At 42.6% G+C, this 19,815-nt stretch overlaps 1 protein-coding gene across 2 annotated transcripts in view; it reads left to right on the top strand.

Moving 5' to 3' along the window:
- The first annotated feature begins 1,000 nt into the window (after positions 1-1,000).
- The window catches only part of LOC110525094 (glutamate receptor ionotropic, delta-2-like), a 653,889-nt gene continuing 635,074 nt past the window's right edge, over positions 1,001-19,815 (top strand). Inside the window, exon 1 of one of the 2 annotated variants that reach the window (XR_005052012.1) lies at positions 1,001-1,868. Coding sequence is in view for 1 of the 2 variants with exons in the window: in XM_036979367.1 (XP_036835262.1) it covers positions 1,781-1,868 (88 nt within the window). In the remaining variant the exon portion in view is untranslated. The remainder of the gene's footprint in view (positions 1,869-19,815) is intronic. The other variant, XM_036979367.1, reaches the window with a different exon arrangement.

Here is a 19,815-nt window from a genome sequence, read left to right as displayed (position 1 = left end):
TCATGTTTAATGTTTTGTGTTGGACACCAGGAAGAGTAGCTGCTGCTTTTGCAACAGCTAGTGGGGCTCCTAATAAAATACCAAATGTCTCATGTTTTGAGGGAGCGTGCAATTGGCACGCTGACCTCCACATCGGGCTTCTTCACCTGCAGGATCGTCTGAGACCAGCCACCTGGACAGTTGATGAAACTGAGGAGTATTTCTGTCTATAATAAAGCCCTTTTGTGGGTTAAAACTAATTCTTAGTGGGTGGGCCTTGCTCCCAAGTGGGTGGACCTATGTCCTCCCAGGCCCACCTACAGTATGGCTGCGACCCTGCCCAGTCTTAGATTAGGGCCTAATGAGTTCATTTCATTTGACTGATTTCCTTATGTGAACTGTAACTCAGTAAAATTGTTGAAATTGTTGCATGTTGTGTTTATATTTTTGTTCAGTATAGTTATATTTACTCAATAACCTACAATTGAACTGTACTCAAAAACATTAAGTGACTAGATATCTTATTGACATATGAGTTAGTTCCACTTTTATGATTTTAGTTCTATTGACCATTGGATATTTTTTAGTAGCGACTACTCAATTTCTTTAATGAGTTAAGCAGTTACTTTTTACCATGTGTAAACGATGTCCAGTGTCCACTCTAGTGCAACCAGTCTTCTTTAGTGAATATCCATGTTGCATGAAAGTTATGGGGCAATGACAGTTGTGAAACAATGACATTTGATTGAAAAGATAGACATTTAAAACACAAGCTGCTTTCCCTTTATTCCCAACTTCACTTCCTGAAATGTAGGCTATTGTTCAAAAGCGATCACGTGCCAAAGTGCTATCCTCCAGGATCCTTAATCCAGGATCGTCATCAGATTAAGATTATGCCCAGGGACCCCCCATTTATGAGACCGATGGAGATGGAGTGCCCGCCACTGAACCAGGGCGGAGCTTGGCCAGATTACCCCTCTCGGTTCATTTTAGATAGCCTACCCCCCGCCCTCTGTGCATCTCTCCCTCTCCCTGACTCCGTCAGTCATCCTTCCAGGTAACTCTGGTCCAGACAATGCGCGGCTGGCAACTGCTGCTGTCCGTGTAGTTGGCTCTCTACAGGGCCTTCTCCCACACAGTATACCTCATCCTCCGACTGCTAGAGACAATCCGCATGCGGAGCGGTCATCGCGCGCACCGTGGCGAATTTTCACTTGATTTTCTGTCGCAGAAAAGAGTGGTCCCTATAGCTTGCCAGTATTTCGGAATATGGTGGTCCTTGTTAAATATGAATGAGTTCTCATTTTTTACGTCTTAAATGTCAGTGATGGATACAGTTTTAGAATCCGCATGAAAATTGAAGTTTTGCGTTTCGTTTTATTCATTAAAGCTGGGAAAATGCGTCGTGTCTGAGGCAGAATCTACGGTCTCGACCAAATCAGCCCAGGACCTGCGTATGAGAAAAGCAAACCCGTGCTTTCCTAATATTTAGCAAACATTGCATTTGGCTTGCATTCATCCCCAGTTTTGGATTGATCGGATGCGTCAGCGTTGGAAGCGGCTGTGGAGAACCCCATAGCTTTCGGCATGATTTGATGTAACTGGATTTTTTAACAGGGTAACTGGATATCTCTTACCTTTTAACTGAGAACAGCTACATTCAAGTCAAGAAGCAAACTCCATCAAGAGATAGATCCATCCCTATATGGACTAAATCTTGGTTCTTCGGGATTTAAAACTAGCAAATCACACGCATCTTGTTCGGCGCTTCTTGGGAAAATAGCCTTAAACTGTGGGAGACATGAAAGTTGTTTCAGCAGTGTTGTTCCTTGCCATATTTTGGAGTCAGGAGTGGGAGCCCGTGCTTTCTGATTCAATCATACACATCGGTAAGTTGCCTTCTTCCAACATCAGTAGGCTAATAAGGATGCCATGCCTCTGTGCATAGATTTGCCTCTGCATAGATTTTTGGTATAAGCAAATAATTTGTACCACCACACACCACTAACGGTGTGGACATTGTCAGTACCCGTAGCATGATATTGGTACACGGATACACTATTATTAAATATAAGCAATTAATCCCCGCCACAAAAAAAATAATAATCGTGTATTTAACAGCTTGCGCCATTGCGCATAATGGCTAATGAAGTTGCCTGCTGAGTTTTGCACATACTTACCATGTATGTTTTAATTTGGGTATTTCATCTCATGTTTTTCTATTTAATAACGTAGAGGCGGGAAATGTGAATAACTAAAATGTAATATGAACATAGTGATTAGCCTATGGGTATTGTGTTTACTGTCTCAAATCGCCTGCTACCTAAAAACAGGTGATATGAAAAATCCGTGATGTCTGCGGATTAGGGAATATGCTGATATTTTATTTCTTGAAACAATGTATCCACATTTACATGTAACCTACATGCAATGCAGCTGGAATAGCCTTAACAATATAGGCCCGTGCCTACCACTGTGGGAAGTGTGATAATGTTGAGTGGCATATCGAAAAGGGGTGTAGGAAAATTGTTGTTAGATACTTCTTATAATGTAGGATGTAAGAGAAGGGTCAGCTGAGAGATGTCTGCATCGTGCATGTCTTGTGCGCATGTATATAGGTTACTATTTGGATGGACATGAATTGTGATATTTGGATGGACATGAATTGTGATATCAAATGGGGGAAAATCCACTCTTGTGTGTGTGTGTGTGTGTGTGTGTGTGTGTCTGTCTGTGTGTGAGAGAGAGAGAGAGATGCACACCAATTTAATGTTACAAGCAAGATAACCCCGATAGAGCTACAGGCCTAGAGGCTATGTGCTTAACATAAAAAGCTACAGGTTTACCTGATCTAAACCCACTATTTCTATATATTAGCTTGTAATCCCTTAACCTGTTTAGTACATTGGCCTTCTTTATATTTGATTATTCCAACCCCCAATACTCTGATAGCCTATTGTGAGGTCATTATTTTGCAATGCATTTCTGACTTGTTGCACACCTGACAAAAGTCGATTTAATGCATCAGAAACATTAGCCAAGGTACGCCAAGGTGATTTACATGAGCTTATTTGTAGCTGTTTGTCAAGATCAGGGATTCGTTTATGGACGGTCTTTGGGCAAGGTTAGTTTACTCCAATGAAAAACGGGGAATATTTATCCTATTTATTTTGAATATTTTCCCGGTTTTAACGTAGCCTACTTTAAATGTCCTTCTTTTTCATCTGAATGCCAATAACCCGTTTTTTGTTCTCTTATCCTCGATAAATATCATTTGGTTGTGTTTTTGAGTCTTCGTTTAATTCCCAACCCCCAATCGATAGTTCGTTTCCATTCTTTGACGTTTGTATTTAGAATCACTACATGAAAGGTTACCCTTATCATTACCCTCCCTGGTGGAAATGGCAGACTATAGGCCACTTGTTTGTTGTGATATATCCTTGCATTGCACGATCAAGTGAGAAATCAAGACAGCACAAAAAACAACATGGTAGGCCTAATTATTGTGGAACAAAATGCTTGAATTGAAGTCTTTAGGCCTACATTGTCTACCTAAACGAGTGGAAGGTCAGGGGAATGAAAAGCTACAGTATATTAAGCATCACTTTGACGATGTCAGAAGTAATCCCTTTCTAATCTCTTTGTTGCTGTTAAAGAAAGAATGGGGGGGAGAACCCTGACGTCAACCCGGAGATAGCACTACCGCATTATCCTTTCCTGTGACGCGGGAATTTTAGGTAGGCATTTTCATTTTGCGCGCTTTACTTGATCACTGAGGAGCCTTCTAATGATCTGCATGCTGAAGGGAGAGCCCGTGCGCCGTGCACTGCATCGCAATGGCCCGCCGCTTTATGAGGCTATTCAGTAAGTCACTGTGATTTATGTCGCTGGAAAGCAACAAAGTCCCTGGTATTATCCGAGCTGCCTGGCACGGTCCTCACACACCACATCCACCCGCTCACCATGCACTAATGCAGAGGAGGCAAACATTCCCTCACGACAGTCCCACTTCAGGCTACTTTGTTGCCCCCGCTTAAGGTTCATGATTCCCTGTTTAAAGTGGATGCCTCTGTTTATGTTTTGCACCTGGTCAAATCCAATGTGCCAACTCGAAATGCTGGAGGGTTAGGTTTATTATAATCCCCCCCTAGTGGTTGTTCTGAGTCTTTATTGCCTTTCAAACGGTCATTTTGTATTAATATTCAACACTTCCCAATACTCCTGAGAAGGGAAAAAAATATTTATTATTTATCTTTTAAATCATATAATTTTCACATTATTTATGATCTGAACCGAATGATAGGTTAGATCTTCCTCAGGGAGAATGTGTGGTTCGAGAGGCTGTTTTATTCAGCTGTAATATAAGAGAGAATTTGATCCGCTGTTCCATCTTTGCCTTTGCCATGGTAGTGGAATTGAAAAATGTGGGCCTTTAGAATGGGATGTTCCTGGGTGTTTTGCTTACCTGTTTTCTCAGCTGTCAAGATTCCTTCCTTTTTTAACAATGAGCACGTTTGTGTGAAGGGATTCCTATCTATCCGCCTAGCAAGTTATGTATCTGTGAGCTCTAACAGATCTGCAACTGCGTGTTTTTTTTTTGCAGAAGATTTAACACCTCAGATTTCCTCTGTGTTAGGATATCTGACTGCAGTACTGGAAGTGACATAGACGTATAGTATTTTGAGTGATTGTGAGGGGTTGCAGGTAATGTATGCTAAAGAAAATCCTGTTTTCAGTACTTTTCTGCAATTGCTGCCTCCCCTATATTTATTCAAATTGAATTCGAATATCCTTCAGAATATCCTTTTCCAGAATAACGTACTGCCACAAGGCTTTACACGAGACAAGCTAAAGTATATCATTGTGATTTATTAGATTAATTCTTTCTCTTCTACATTTTGTTTCCATCCTTATCATTACAAAATGTATTTTGGAATCTACGGTGGAATAACATGGAGTCTAACCCTGTAAACAGTCAGCAGGTAAGGTAGGGTAGGCCAGGTGAACTGGGCCATTTCAAACATGCTATATTTGGAGAACAATCGAGGCCCTTATCCCAAGAACAAACTGATGATGAGGAGTATGTGTGTTGTAAAGGTTTTTGGCTTAATCCCCTCCTAATGCCCAGGCTAACCTCAGCATGCCGATGCCAGCTGTGTGTGTGTGTGTGTGTGTGTGTGTGTGTGTGTGGACGGGAAGCCAATGGGACAGTTAGGCATGTACCAATAACCTTGCCTCCATTCAAGAGCAGTTTTGCATGTTTTCCGAGCGTAGAGAGAGTTGACAGTAAATTTACAGCACTATAAAACGACCCTTGTTATAAAGGCAAACGGTAGCACAAGTAAGTGTGCTCCACGATGGAACTCCCAGCGAAGGGGGAGGCTCTGCTAGCCTGTATGTTCATCATGCCATATATTTCTAATTGACTGATCGACTTCAAAGCCTGCTGATAGTTCCAGGATATGCTCAATTAGTTGCCATGTTAAGATGGTCCGTTGGCTTGGCTGCACGACTCCACTAACGGGTCATACTAAGTCTTTTACGCTCTGCTTTCCTCACAGTTCACTGGGGTGAATCGTCCTCCAGAATTCTCTGTTGTTTTTTCCAGTGGGCCAGTCCCAAAACACACATGGCAAATGGGAACACATGCACCACTACCACTCACTAACTGTGGCACTCTTGCACTTTAGCCCTACCTAGAACCAATAAAAGAGGTTTCTAACCTCAAGTGTTTTTTTCCTGGTTAAATAAACTAGAAGGGCCACAGAGCTTCATATGCTCATAAATCATTGAGCATGCTGTGTACAGATACATACATCCTACTTTTTATTTTACAAGACTTTAACCTTTATGTTAACAGGGAAAACGTTGGTTGTAGATAAATGAGAGAGAAGTGAATAAAGAACATAGCTAGAGAGGCAGAGAGGAAACCAAGTCATTCATGTGTTTTACCAGTTCTCTTATTGTAGGACTGAGGACTGTGCTGTGTATGCCATATAGATAGTATGCTGGTCCTGTGTGGCCTAGGGTGTTTTCACATATACAGCGCCTTCAGAAAGTATTCACACCCCTGGTCTTTTTTCACATTTTGTTTTGTTACAGCCTGCATTTACAATGGATTCAATTGAGATTTTGTGTAACACACAATACACCATAATGTCAAAGTGGAATTATGTTTTTCAAATATTTAAAAATAAAAAATGAAATGCTGAAATGCCTTGAATCAATAAGTATTCAACCCATTTGTTATGGCAAGGCTAAATAAGTTCAGGAGTAAAAATGAGCTTAACAAGTCACATGATAAGTTGCATGGACTCAGTGAATGTGCAATAATAATGTTTAACATAATTTTTGAATGACTACCTCATATCTGTACTCCACACATACAATTTTCTGTAAGGTCCCTCAGTTATGCAGTGAATCAGGAACCAATACACACAGTCAGTCAAGAAAGCAAAGGCTAGCTTTTTCAAACAGAAATTTGCATCTGTAGCTCTAATTCCAAAAAGTTTTGGGACACTGTAAAGTCCATGGAGAACAAGAGCACCTCCTCCCAGCTGCCCTCTGCAATTAGACTAGGTAACACGGTCACCACTGATAAATCCATGATAATCGAACATTTCAATAAGCATTTCTCTACGGCTGGCCATGCCTTCCTTCTGGCTACTCTAACCCCGGGCAACAGCTCTGCCCCCCCCCCGCAGCTACTCGCCCGAGCATCCCCAGCTTCTCCTTCACCTAAATCCAGATAACAGATGTTCTGAAAGAGCTGCAAAACCTGGACCCGTACAAATCAGCTGGGCTAGACAATCTGGACCCTCTCTTTCTAAAACTATCCGCCGCCATTGTTGCAACCCCTATTACCAGCCTGTTCAACCTCTCTTTAGTATCGTCCGAGATCCCTAAAGATTGGAAAGCTGCTGCGGTCATCCCCCTCTTCAAAGGGGGTGACACTAGACCCAAACTGCTATAGACCTATATCTATCCTGCCCTGCCTCTCTAAAGTTTTCGAAAGCCAAGTTAATAAACAGATCACTGACCATTTCGAATGCCACCGTGTGTTCTCCGCTGTGCAATCCGGTTTCACGGGTGCATCTCAGCCACGCTCAAGGTACTAAACGATATCATAACCGCCATCGATAAAAGACAGTACAGTGCAGCCGTCTTCATCGACCTGGCCAAGGCTTTTGACTCTGTCAATCACTGTATTCTTATCTGCAGACTCAACAGCCTTGGTTTCTCAAATGACTGCCTCGTCTGGTTCACCAACTTCTTTGCAGACCAGAGTTCAGTGTGTCAAATTGGAGGGCCTGTTGTCCGGACCTCTGGCAGTCTCTATGGGGGTGCCACAGGGTTCAATTCTCGGGCCGACTCTTTTCTCTGTATATATCAATGATGTCGCTCTTGCTGCGGGTGATTCCCTGATCCACCTCTACGCAGACGATACCATTCTGTATACATCTGGCCCTTCCTTGGACACTGTGCTATCTAACCTCCAAACAAGCTTCAATGCCATACAACACTCCTTCCGTGGCCTCCGACTGCTCTTAAACGCTAGTAAAACCAAATGCATGCTTTTCAAATGTTCGCTGCCTGCACCCGTCCGCCTGACTAGCATCACCACCCTGGACGGTTCTGACCTAGAATATGTGGACAACTATAAATACCTAGGTGTCTGGCTAGACTGTAAACTCTCCTTCCAGACTCATATTAAACATCTCCTATCCAAAGTCAAATCTAGAATCGTCTTTCTATTTCACAATAAAGCCTCCTTCACTCACTCTGCCAAACTTACCCTAGTAAAACTGACTATCCTACCGATCCTCGACTTCAGCGATGTCATCTACAAAATAGCTACTCAGAAAGACTGCATCCAGTTATCACAGTGCCATCCATTTGTTACCAAATCACCTTATACCACCCACCACTGCGACCTGTATGCTCTAGTCGGCTGGCCCTCGCTACATATTCGTCACCAGACCCACTGGCTCCAGGTCGTCTATAAGTCTATGCTAGGTAAAGCTCCGCCTTATCTCAGTTTCACTGGTCACGATAACAACACCCACCCGGTGCACACGTTCCAGCAGGTATATCTCACTGATCATCCCCAAAGCCAACACCCCATTTGGCCGCCTTTCCTTCCAGTTCTCTGCTGCCAGTGACTGGAACGAATTGCAAAAATTGCTGAAGCTGGAGACTTATATTTCCCTCACCAACTTTAAACATAATCTATCTGAGCAGCTAACCGATCGCTGCAGCTGTACACAGTCCATCTGTAAATAGCCCACTCAATCTACCTACCTCATCCCCATACTGTTTTTATTTACTTTTCTGCTCTTTTGCACACCAGTATTTCTACTTGCACATCATCATCTGCTCATTTATTACTCCAGTGTTAATCTGCTAAATTGTAATTATTTGATACTATGGCCTATTTATTGCCTACCTCCTCATGCCTTTTGTACACACTGTATAAAGACTTTCTTTTTTTCGATTGTGTCATTGACTTGTTTATTGTGTTATTGGCTTGTTTATTATTTATTCCATGTTATTCCATGCGTAACTCTGTGTTGTTGTCTGTGTCTCACTGCTTTGCTTTATCTTGTCCAGGTTGCAGTTGTAAATGAGAACTTGTTCTCAACTGGCCTACCTGGTTAAATAAAGGTGAAATAAAAAAAATACAAATACAGATTCAACCACAAAAACAAGGGAGGTTTTCCTATGCCTCGCAAAGAAGGGAATCTATTGTTAGATGGGTAAAAAAAAAGCAGACATTCAATATCCCTTTGAGCATGGTGCCGGAAAGAGGAAGTAAACCGCTCAGTGATTTCACGAGGCCAATGGTGACTTTAAAACAGTTACGGAGTTTAATGGCTGTGATAGGAGAGAACTGAGGATGGATCAACAACATTGTAGTAACTCCACAATACTAACCTAAATGATAGAGTGAAAAAAAAAGAAGCCTGTACAGAATACAAATATTCTAAAACATGCATCCTGTTTGCAACAAGGCGTTAAAGTAATGCTGCAAAAATGTGGCAAAGCAATTCACTTTTTGTCCTGAATACAAAGTGTTATGTTTGGGGTGAATCCAATACAACACATTACTGAGTACCACTCTCCGCATTTTCAAGCATAGTGGTGGCTGCGTCATGTTATGGGTATGCTTGTAATCGTTAAGGACTGGGGAGTTTTTCAGGATACAAAAATAAATGGAATGGAGCTTAGCACAGGCAATGTTCTAGACGAAAACCTGGTTCAGTCTGCTTTCCATTGACACTGGGAGATGAATTCACCTTTCTGCAGGACAATAACCTAAAACATAAGGCCAAATCTACACTGGAGTTGCATACCAAGAAGACGGTGAATGTTCCTGAGTGGCCGAGTTACAGTTTTGACTTAAATCTGAGTATTTTTTGAAAATCGTTGACAAAAAAATTATAATTAAATCCATTTTAATTTAACTTTGTAACACAACAAAAAAGTCAAGGGGTGTGAATACTTTCTGAAGGAATTGTAGTGCTTTTCAAAATAACCGATCTCACTCCTCTTTAAAGTGGACTCCGAGGTAAAAAAAAAAAAAAAAAAAAGGCAAAATTACTGTCTTTGCTTTCACATTGTTATGTTTAGAAAGGAACCAAGATCCTTTCCCAACATTCACTCAATGCACTCTGGGTTTTTACAAAGTGCAGAACAAGCCATTCCATCAGAACGTGTTACGGACAGCTAGATATACCTACTTTCATTCTGAAAGCTAATAGATTGCATTTAGTTAAAACATGAAACATAATAATTATTGTCAGAAGATAACATTAACATGTTAATATTAGTGGTAACTGAAAACTGTTCGCCCAATGTAGGCTACTTTAAGAGCAAGCATTGATTTTGTAACCTATATTGTGATTCTCCCAAAATATTGCTGTCTTCTCACAATTCAAACCCCACAATCGAATAAACAATTTATGAAGCTCTCTTAGCCTATATATCACATATTGCAAACAAGTAATAGTGTCAGTATAAAACTCCACAAGTTTTGTAATTTCTGTGCATCCTTGACACTCGTTAATCAATATCCAAAAACAGCACCCGTTATTTCATGATCTTCTCTCTTTTGTGGCACCAATGTGATGGGTTATGCCAGGGGAAATTGTGTTGCTGTAGCCTAGTGTGTGGTGCGGGAATAATGACAAGCGACCCTGGAGAGCCTTGTGTTCACGTTGCCGTAAAAAAGGGAACCAAACCTTGGGATTTCAGGGCACCGAACTCAGACCAGCACTTAGGAGGTTACTGTAGGTTCGCTTCGGGGGTCTTTTGAGGGGTCTGAGTTACTTTGGATTGCTCACACTGCACAAAAAAATTTAAGCAAATCGCACTGAATTTACGAGATTGGCTGAAAAGGACCAAGCTTGCATTGTCAGGATCATTGGTGCGATTCCCGCTGGGGCCACCGCTACGAAAATGTATGCACGCACTACCGTGTTAGCTGCTTTGGATAGAACCATCCGCTGAACGGCATATATTATATTAATATACAGTACATGGGTTAGCTGGACATATGTCTCCATTATTCAGAGGGTGCATGGCAGAGAGCATTTCTCAGCTGCATCGTATTTTCAAAGCCCTCATGTTGAAAACGAGAGTAATTTCCTGTGTGTTTAGTGAACAAGGACAAGGTCCCAGTTGACTGCAGCACCGCAGTACAGTAAGCACGCCAATCAAGGCTCGCGAGGAAGGCATTTTTTCCCTGGTACATGATAATGATTATTATACATATTCTTGAATGGAAAATGTTAAGCATGGTTAATTGTGTGTCAGGTTGTATTCTCTCCTGGACTGACAGAATTAACTGTGAATCCAGAGGTTTCACCTGGGTTGTCTGATTCCCCTCAGTTCCAGTTAGGCAGTAAGAAATGAATAGAACGTATAATTTTTTTGTTGCTGAAATATGAATAGAATCAATAGAAATCCCAAAGAAGACTTATTCCATTGGGACAAGATATTTGTTTTTGTTTTGAAATAATGAACCATTTTGTTTTACGCACTAACTAAAGACAGACAAAAGATTTGAGTTTCCCTAAAATTATGAGTGCCAATTAGCTGAACAACGGAGGTTAGCTGACCCGTTTCAATTAATAGTCAATAACAATGATCCAGACATACAGTATATAGCACAAGTATTCCGCTACACTTGCATTGACATCTGCTAACCATGTGTATGTAACCAATACACATTTGATTTGATTTGATATTGTTGCAAAGGCTTGGACATCGCCTTCTGATTCACCTTGAATCGTTGTTACTCCAGTCATCTTTCCAATCTACACTGAGTGTACAAAACATTTCCCCCCTCAGAACAGTCTCTTTTCAACGGGCATGGACACAACAAGGTGTCGGAAGCGTTCCCCAGTGATGCTGGCCCATGTTGACTCCAATGCTTCCCACAGTTGTCTCAAGTTGGCTGGATGTCCTTTGGGTGGTAGACCATTCTTGATAAGTATGGGAAACTGTTGAGCATGAAAATCCCTGCAGCATTACAGTTCTTGAAACACTCAAAACGGTGCGCCTGGTACCTACTACCATACCATGTTCAAAGACACTTAAATATGTTGTTTTGCCCATTTATCCTCTCAATGGCACACATACACAATCCCATGTCTCAATTGTCTCAAGGCTTAAAAACCTTCTTGAACCTCTCTCCTCCTCTTCATCTATTCAGATTGAAGTGGATTTAACAAGTGACATCAATAAGGGATCATAGCTTTTACCTGGATTAATCTAGTGGTTACAGTTGACCTCATTATTAATCTAGTGGTTACAGTTGACCTCATTATTAATCTAGTGGTTACAGTTTACCTCATCATTAATCTAGTGGTTACAGTTTACCTCAGTATTAATCTAGTGGTTACAGTTGACCTCATTATTAATCTAGTGGTTACAGTTTACCTCATCATTAATCTAGTGGTTACAGTTTACCTCAGCGTTAACCTAGTGCTTAATGGTTACAGTTTACCTCAGCGTTAATCTAGTGTTTAATGGTTACAGTTTACCTCAGCATTAATGTAGTGGTTAGTGGTTACAGTTTACCTCAGCATTAATCTAGTGGTTACAGTTTACCTAAACATTAATCTAGTGGTTACAGTTTACCTCATTATTAATCTAGTGGTTACAGTTTACCTCAGCGTTAACCTAGTGCTTAATGGTTACAGTTTACCTCAACATTAATGTAGTGGTTATAGTTTACCTCAGCATTAATCTAGTGGTTACAGTTCACCTCAGCATTAATCTAGTGGTTACAGTTTACCTCAGCATTAATCTAGTGGTTACAGTTTACCTCAGCATTAATCTAGTGGTTACAGTTTACCTCAGCATTAATCTAGTGGTTACAGTTCACCTCAACATTAATCTAGTGGTTACAGTTCACCTCAACATTAATCTAGTGGTTACAGTTCACCTCAACATTAATCTAGTGGTTACAGTTTACCTCAGCATTAATCTAGTGGTTACAGTTTACCTCAGCATTAATCTAGTGGTTACAGTTCACCTCAACATTAATCTAGTGGTTACAGTTTACCTCAGCATTAATCTTGTGGTTACAGTTTACCTCAGCATTAATCTAGTGGTTACAGTTTACCTCAACATTAATCTAGTAGTTACATTTTGCCTCAGTATTAATGTTTAACCCTGGTCTTTTACACATAGCACGGAACAACCAGGCTCACAAATGCAAGCAGTCATTGTTATTATACAGTATTAAATACTGAATCAAAATACAGTTGGATTGGCGTGTGTCAAGAACTGCAACGCTGCTGGGTTTTTCATGCTCAACAGTTTTCCGTGTGTATCAAGAACCGTCCACCACCCAAAGGACCAATATGTGGTTTATTGGTTGACTATATCATTTGTAGTCAGGACGTCATTGTTGTTGGACAAACAGCTCTGACTAGAAAGAGGGAAACAAAAAATGCAACAAAAAATAAATATATATATTTTTTTACAGTAGATACGAGTCATACTCAACATAACAGTGACAAAACAGTTGAACAAGAAGGGGATGAAATCTGTCAGGCCAGGAGAGAAATGCCTGGCTTTACCAAGCACCACATTACTCTCTCCAGACAGAGAGAGATGGAGCTGAGCCTCCTTGGGAGAGGCTGTGTCTGTGGTAATCATTACCCTGCCTTCTTTAGAGCCCTCTGGCCTTTTACTTTCATTTGTTGTTTTCTCTTCCCTTCTCTCCAGGCCCTCTCACTTTCTCCCCTTGTCACCTCCCCTCTTCACCTCAAACTCACAATGGGTAGAAAGCCTTCAGATATCTTTGTCTTCTGCCCCCCCCCCCTGTTTCACCTGTCTTCTCTTAGATGAAGAAGAACCAGAGTGCTGAAATATTTAACCCGTGCTTCTCTCTTCCTCCCATTCTCCTATGTTTCTAACCCCATCATTCCTCTACATTATAAGCATAAGGAAATTATTGTTTATGTATTTGAGTTCTTTTTAGGTGTAATCTGAAATGGCTACTGCTGTGCAATATTCATGTTGATTCCATCTCACAGATTGTCAGTCCTTCCATAGCTCCATCTATGAATTTGAGGGTGGTTCCATTTCTTAACTTTATAGAAAACCAAGTGGCCGGGTTGCGCTTGGGCTGAAATACATATTCAACTTTAATGAAATAGACTACTGTATTTACTACCTTTATCCAATGCACTTGGCATCCTCGATTCCAAGAAATTGATGGAAGGATGAGAATATTTCCACAGAACATCTGATTATTCTTAAAAGAAATGTCTAGATGTCTTTGTCGGGGATAATGACAGAATTCCCATAAACTTTTCTTCAGCAGATCAAAGCAAGGTTGCATATTTGGACAGTTTTACTTTTGACAGATATTTTTTTCTTTGTATTAAATGAAACAAATTATAACTCATGCGGTAATCCTTATGCAAATACCTTATTCAATTACTGCCTGTCCTAAGCATAAGTCTTGTAAATCTTAAAAAGTTAAGCTTTAAATCCTCTTTAGGAGAAGCCCACTCTAATCATCTAGATATTGTTGTTTTTGCCCCACTAATTCCTTTGATTTCATGTGACCCTGAAACGGAACATGGCTCTGTTTTCTCAGGAAAGGTGAAACCTTGCCCCCCACCTCATCATCATTCAGACCCCCACTGTGTCCAATATAAGTGGAGCAACTCACTGAAGTGTTGCAGCTAATAGGACTACACTATATACAATATAACTACACTATATACAATAGGACTACACTATATACAATAGGACTACACAATATACAACAGGACTACACTATATACAATATAACTACACTATATACAATAGGACTACACTATATACAATAGGACTACACTATATACAATGGGACTACACTATATACAATAGACCTACACTATATACAATAGGACTACACTATATACAATATGACTACACTATATACAATAGAACTACACTATATACAATAGGACTACACTATATACAATAGAACTACACTATATACAATAGGACAGTAACATCATTAAGGTGGGGGCAGGGGTGTAAAGACGAGTTCAAGGAAGGTGAGGGGGGGGGTGTAAAGAAGAGTTCTAGGAGGGCGGGGGGGGGTGTAAAGATGAGATCTAGGAAGGTGGGGGGTGTAAAGATGAGTTCTAGAAAGGTGGGGGGTGTAAAGAAGAGTTCTAGAAAGGTGGGGGGTGTAAAGAAGAGTTCTAGGAGGGCGGGGGGGGGGGGTGTAAGGATGAGTTCTAGGATGGTGGGGGGAGGGTGTAAAGAAGAATTCTAGGAAGGTGGAGGGGTGTAAAGAAGGGTTCTCGGAAGTGGGGGGGTGTAAAGAAGAGTTCTAGTATGGTGGGGGGAGGATGTAAAGAAGAGTTCTAGGAAGGTGGGGGGAGGGTGTAAAGAAGAGTTCTAGGAAGGTGGGGGAAGGGTGTAAAGATGAGTTCTAGGATGGTGGGGGGAGGGTGTAAAGAAAAGTTATAGTATGGTGGGGGAGGGTGTAAAGAAGAGTTCTAGGAAGGTGGGGGAGGGTGTAAAGAAGAGTTCTAGAAAGGTGGGGGGGGGGGTGTAAAGAAGATTTCTAGGAGGGTGGGGGGAGGGTGTAAAGAGGTCATGGTTGTGTAAAGAAGAGTTCTAAGAGGGTGGGGAGGGGGTGTAGAGATGAGTTCTAGGGAGGTGGGGGGTGTAAAGAAGGATTCTATGAAGTGGGGAAGGTAAAGAAGTGTTAAAGGAAGGTAGGGGGTGTAAAGAAGAGTTCTAGGAAGGTGGGGGGTGTAAATATGAGTTCTAGGAAGGTGGAGGGGTGTAAAGAAGTGTTCTAGGAGGGTGGGGAGTTTTAAAGATGAGTTCTAGTATGGTGGGGGGAGGGTGTAAAGAAGAATTCTAGGAAGGTGGAGGGGTGTAAAGATTAGTTCTGGGAGGGCGGGGGGGGGTGTAAAGATGAGTTCTAAGAAGGCGGGGGGTGTAGAGATGAGTTCTAGGGAGGTGGGGGGGGGGGGGGGGGGGGGTGTAAAGAAGAGTTCTAGGAAGGTGGGGAGTGTAAAAATGAGTTCTAGGAAGGTGGAGGGGTGTAAAGAAGTGTTCTAGGAAGACCCCCCGTCTTCCTAGAACACTTCTTTACACTTCTTTACACCCCTCCACCTTCCTAGAACTTCACTGTAATGAAGGGTTCGGGGAAGTGGGGGGGGGGGGGTAAAAATGGGTTCTAGGAAGGTGGAGGGGTGTAAATAAGTGTTCTAGGAAGGTGGGGGTACAAAGGTGAGTTCTAGGAAGGTGGGGGGGGGGTGTAAAGAAGAGTTCTAGGAAGGTGGGGGTGTAAAAATGAGTTTTAGGAAGGTGGAGGGGTGTAAAGAAGTGTTCTAGGAGGGTGGGGGGTTTAAAGATGAGTTCTAGTATGGTGGGGGGAGGGCATAAAGAAGAGTTCTAGGAAGGTGGGGGTGTAAAAATGAGTTTTAGGAAGGTGGTGGGGTTGTCAAGAAGTGTTCTAGGAAGGTGAGGGTTTAAAGATGAGTTCTAGGAAGGTGGGGGTGTAAAGAAGAGTTCTAGGAAGGTGTGGTATGTAAAGAAGCGTTATAGGAAGGTGGGGTGTGTAAAGAAGCGTTCTAGGAAGGTGGGGGGGGGGGGGGGTGTAAAGATGAGTTCTAGGACGGTGAGGGGTGTAAAGAAGAGTTCTAGGAAGGTAGGGGGTGTAAAGAAGAGTTCTAGGAGGGCGGGGGGGGTGTAAAGATGAGTTATTGGAAGGTGGAGGGGTGTAAAGAGGAGTTCTAGGAAGGTGGGGGGTGTAAAGAAGAGTTCTAGGAAGGTGTACGGGTGCAAAGAAGAGTTCTCGGAAGGTGGGGGTGTAAAGAAGAGTTCTAGGAAGGTGGGGGGTGTAAAGAAGGGTTCTAGGAAGGTGGTTGGGTGTAAAGAAGAGTTCTCGGAAGTTGGGGGGTGTAAAGAAGCGTTATAGTATGGTGGGGGGAGGGTGTAAAGAAGAGATCTAGGAAGGTGGGGGGTGTAAAGAAGAGTTATCGGAAGGTGGGGATGTAAAAATGAGTTCTAGGAAGGTGGAGGGGTGTAAAGAAGTGTTCTAGGAAGACGGGGGGTGTAATGAAGGGTTCGGGGAAGTGGGGGGGTAAAGATGGGTTCTAGGAAGGTAGGGGGTGTAAAGAAGAATTCTAGGAAGGTGGAGGGGTGTAAAGAAGTGTTCTAGGAAGGTGGGGGTACAAAGGTGAGTTCTAGGAAGGTGGGGGGGGGGGGGGGGGGTGTAAAGAAGAGTTCTAGGAAGGTGGGGGGTGTAAAAATGAGTTTTAGGAAGGTGGAATGGTGTAAAGAAGTGTTCTAGGAGGGTGGGGGGTTTAAAGATGAGTTCTGGGATGGTGGGGTTGTCAAGAAGTGTTCTAGGAAGGTGAGGGTGTAAAGATGAGTTCTAGGATGGTGGGGGGGGGGGTGTAAAGAAGAGTTCTTGGAGGTCATGGTTGTGTAAAAAAGAGTTCTAAGAGGGCGGGGGGTGTAGAGATGAGTTCTAGGGAGGTGGGGGGGGGGGGGGGGGGGTGTAAAGACGGATTCTAGGAAGTGGGGGGGTAAAGAAGTGTTCTAGGAAGGTAGGGGGTGTAAAGAAGAGTTCTAGGGAGGTGGGGGGTGTAAATATGAGTTCTAGGAAGGTGGAGGGGTGTAAAGAAATGTTCTAGGAGGGTGGGGAGTTTAAAGATGAGTTCTAGTATGGTGGGGGGAGGGTGTCAAGAAGAATTCTAGGAAGGTGGAGGGGTGTAAAGATGAGTTGTGGGGAGGTGTAAAGAAGAGTTCTAGGAGGGTGGGGGAGGGTGTAAAGATGAGTCCTAGGAAGGTTTGGGGTGTAAAGAAGAGTTCTATGAAGGTTGGGGGGGGGGGGTGTAAAGAAGAGTTCTAGGAAGGTGGAGGGGTGTAAAGATGAGTTGTGGGGAGGTGTAAAGAAGAGTTCTAGGAGGGTGGGGGAGGGTGTAAAGAAGAGTTCTATGAAGGTTGGGGGGGGGGTGTAAAGATGAGTTCTAGGAAGGTGGAGGGGTGTAAAGAGGAGTTCTAGGAGGGCGGGGGTGTAAATAAGAGTTCTTGGAGGGTGTAAATAAGTGTTCTAGGAACACTAAAGAAGAGTTTGAGGAGGGTGGGGGTGTGTTCAGAAGTGCTCTAGGAAGTTGTGGTGTGTATAGAAAAGTTCCAGGAGGGTGGGGGTTAAAGAAGCGTTCTAGGAGGGTGGGGGGGGTGTAATAGCGAGTTCTAGGATGTGTGAAGGAGGAGTGAGGTGGATTTAACTAAGTAACTAAGGCTAGCAGAGTAGGCTTGCTGACTTCAACAGAAGGACAGTACCCATTTACTAAATGTACAACAGAAGGCCAGTGTCCATCTACTAAATGTACAACCAGAAGGCCAGTGTCCATCTACTAAATGTACAACAGAAGGCCAGTGTCCATCTACTAAATGTACAACAGAAGGCCAGTGTCCATCTACTAAATGTACAACCAGAAGGCCAGTGTCCATCTACTAAATGTACAACAGAAGGCCAGTGTCCATCTACAAAATGTACAACCAGAAGGCCAGTGTCCATCTACTAAATGTACAACCAGAAGGCCAGTGTCCATCTACTAAATGTACAACCAGAAGGCCAGTGTCCATCTACTAAATGTACAACAGAAGGCCAGTGTCCATCTACTAAATGTACAACAGAAGGCCAGTGTCCATCTACTAAATGTACAACCAGAAGGCCAGTGTCCATCTACTAAATGTACAACAGAAGGCCAGTGTCCATCTACTAAATGTACCACCAGAAGGCCAGTGTCCATCTACTAAATGTACAACAGAAGGCCAGTGTCCATCTACTAAATGTACAACAGAAGGCCAGTGTCCATCTACTAAATGAACCACCAGAAGGCCAGTGTCCATCTACTAAATGTACAACAGAAGGCCAGTGTCCATCTACTAAATGTACAACAGAAGGCCAGTGTCCATCTACTAAATGTACAACCAGAAGGCCAGTGTCCATCTACTAAATGTACAACCAGAAGGCCAGTGTCCATCTACTAAATGTACAACCAGAAGGCCAGTGTCCATCTACTAAATGTACAACAGAAGGCCAGTGTCCATCTACTAAATGTACAACCAGAAGGCCAGTGTCCATCTACTAAATGTACCACCAGAAGGCCAGTGTCCATTTACTAAATGTACAACAGAAGGCCAGTGTCCATCTACTAAATGTACAACCAGAAGGCCAGTGTCCATCTACAAAATGTACAACAGAAGGCCAGTGTCCATCTACTAAATGTACCACCAGAAGGCCAGTGTCCATCTACTAAATGTACAACCAGAAGGCCAGTGTCCATCTACTAAATGTACAACCAGAAGGCCAGTGTCCATCTACTAAATGTACAACCAGAAGGCCAGTGTCCATCTACAAAATGTACAACAGAAGGCCAGTGTCCATCTACTAAATGTACAACCAGAAGGCCAGTGTCCATCTACTAAATGTACAACAGAAGGCCAGTGTCCATCTACTAAATGTACAACAGAAGGCCAGTCTCCATCTACTAAATGTACAACCAGAAGGCCAGTGTCCATCTACTAAATGTACAACCAGAAGGCCAGTGTCCATCTACTAAATGTACAACCAGAAGGCCAGTGTCCATCTACTAAATGTACAACCAGAAGGCCAGTGTCCATCTACTAAATGTACAACCAGAAGGCCAGTGTCCATCTACTAAATGTACAACCAGAAGGCCAGTGTCCATCTACTAAATGTACAACAGAAGGCCAGTCTCCATCTACTAAATGTACAACCAGAAGGCCAGTGTCCATCTACTAAATGTACCACCAGAAGGCCAGTGTCCATCTACTAAATGTACAACAGAAGGCCAGTGTCCATCTACTAAATGTACAACAGAAGGCCAGTGTCCATCTACTAAATGTACAACCAGAAGGCCAGTGTCCATCTACTAAATGTACAACCAGAAGGCCAGTGTCCATCTACTAAATGTACAACAGAAGGCCAGTGTCCATCTACTAAATGTACAACAGAAGGCCAGTGTCCATCTACTAAATGTACAACAGAAGGCCAGTGTCCATCTACTAAATGTACAACAGAAGGCCAGTGTCCATCTACTAAATGTACAACAGAAGGCCAGTGTCCATCTACTAAATGTACCACCAGAAGGCCAGTGTCCATATACTAAATGTACAACAGAAGGCCAGTGTCCATCTACTAAATGAACCACCAGAAGGCCAGTGTCCATCTACTAAATGTACCACCAGAAGGCCAGTGTCCATATACTAAATGTACAACCAGAAGGCCAGTGTCCATCTACTAAATGAACAACCAGAAGGCCA

The sequence above is a fragment of the Oncorhynchus mykiss genome, chromosome 6 (genome assembly GCF_013265735.2).
Source record: "Oncorhynchus mykiss isolate Arlee chromosome 6, USDA_OmykA_1.1, whole genome shotgun sequence".
In the NCBI taxonomy this organism is placed as follows: Eukaryota; Metazoa; Chordata; class Actinopteri; order Salmoniformes; family Salmonidae; genus Oncorhynchus; species Oncorhynchus mykiss.
This window is presented reverse-complemented; position numbering and strand designations above follow the sequence as displayed.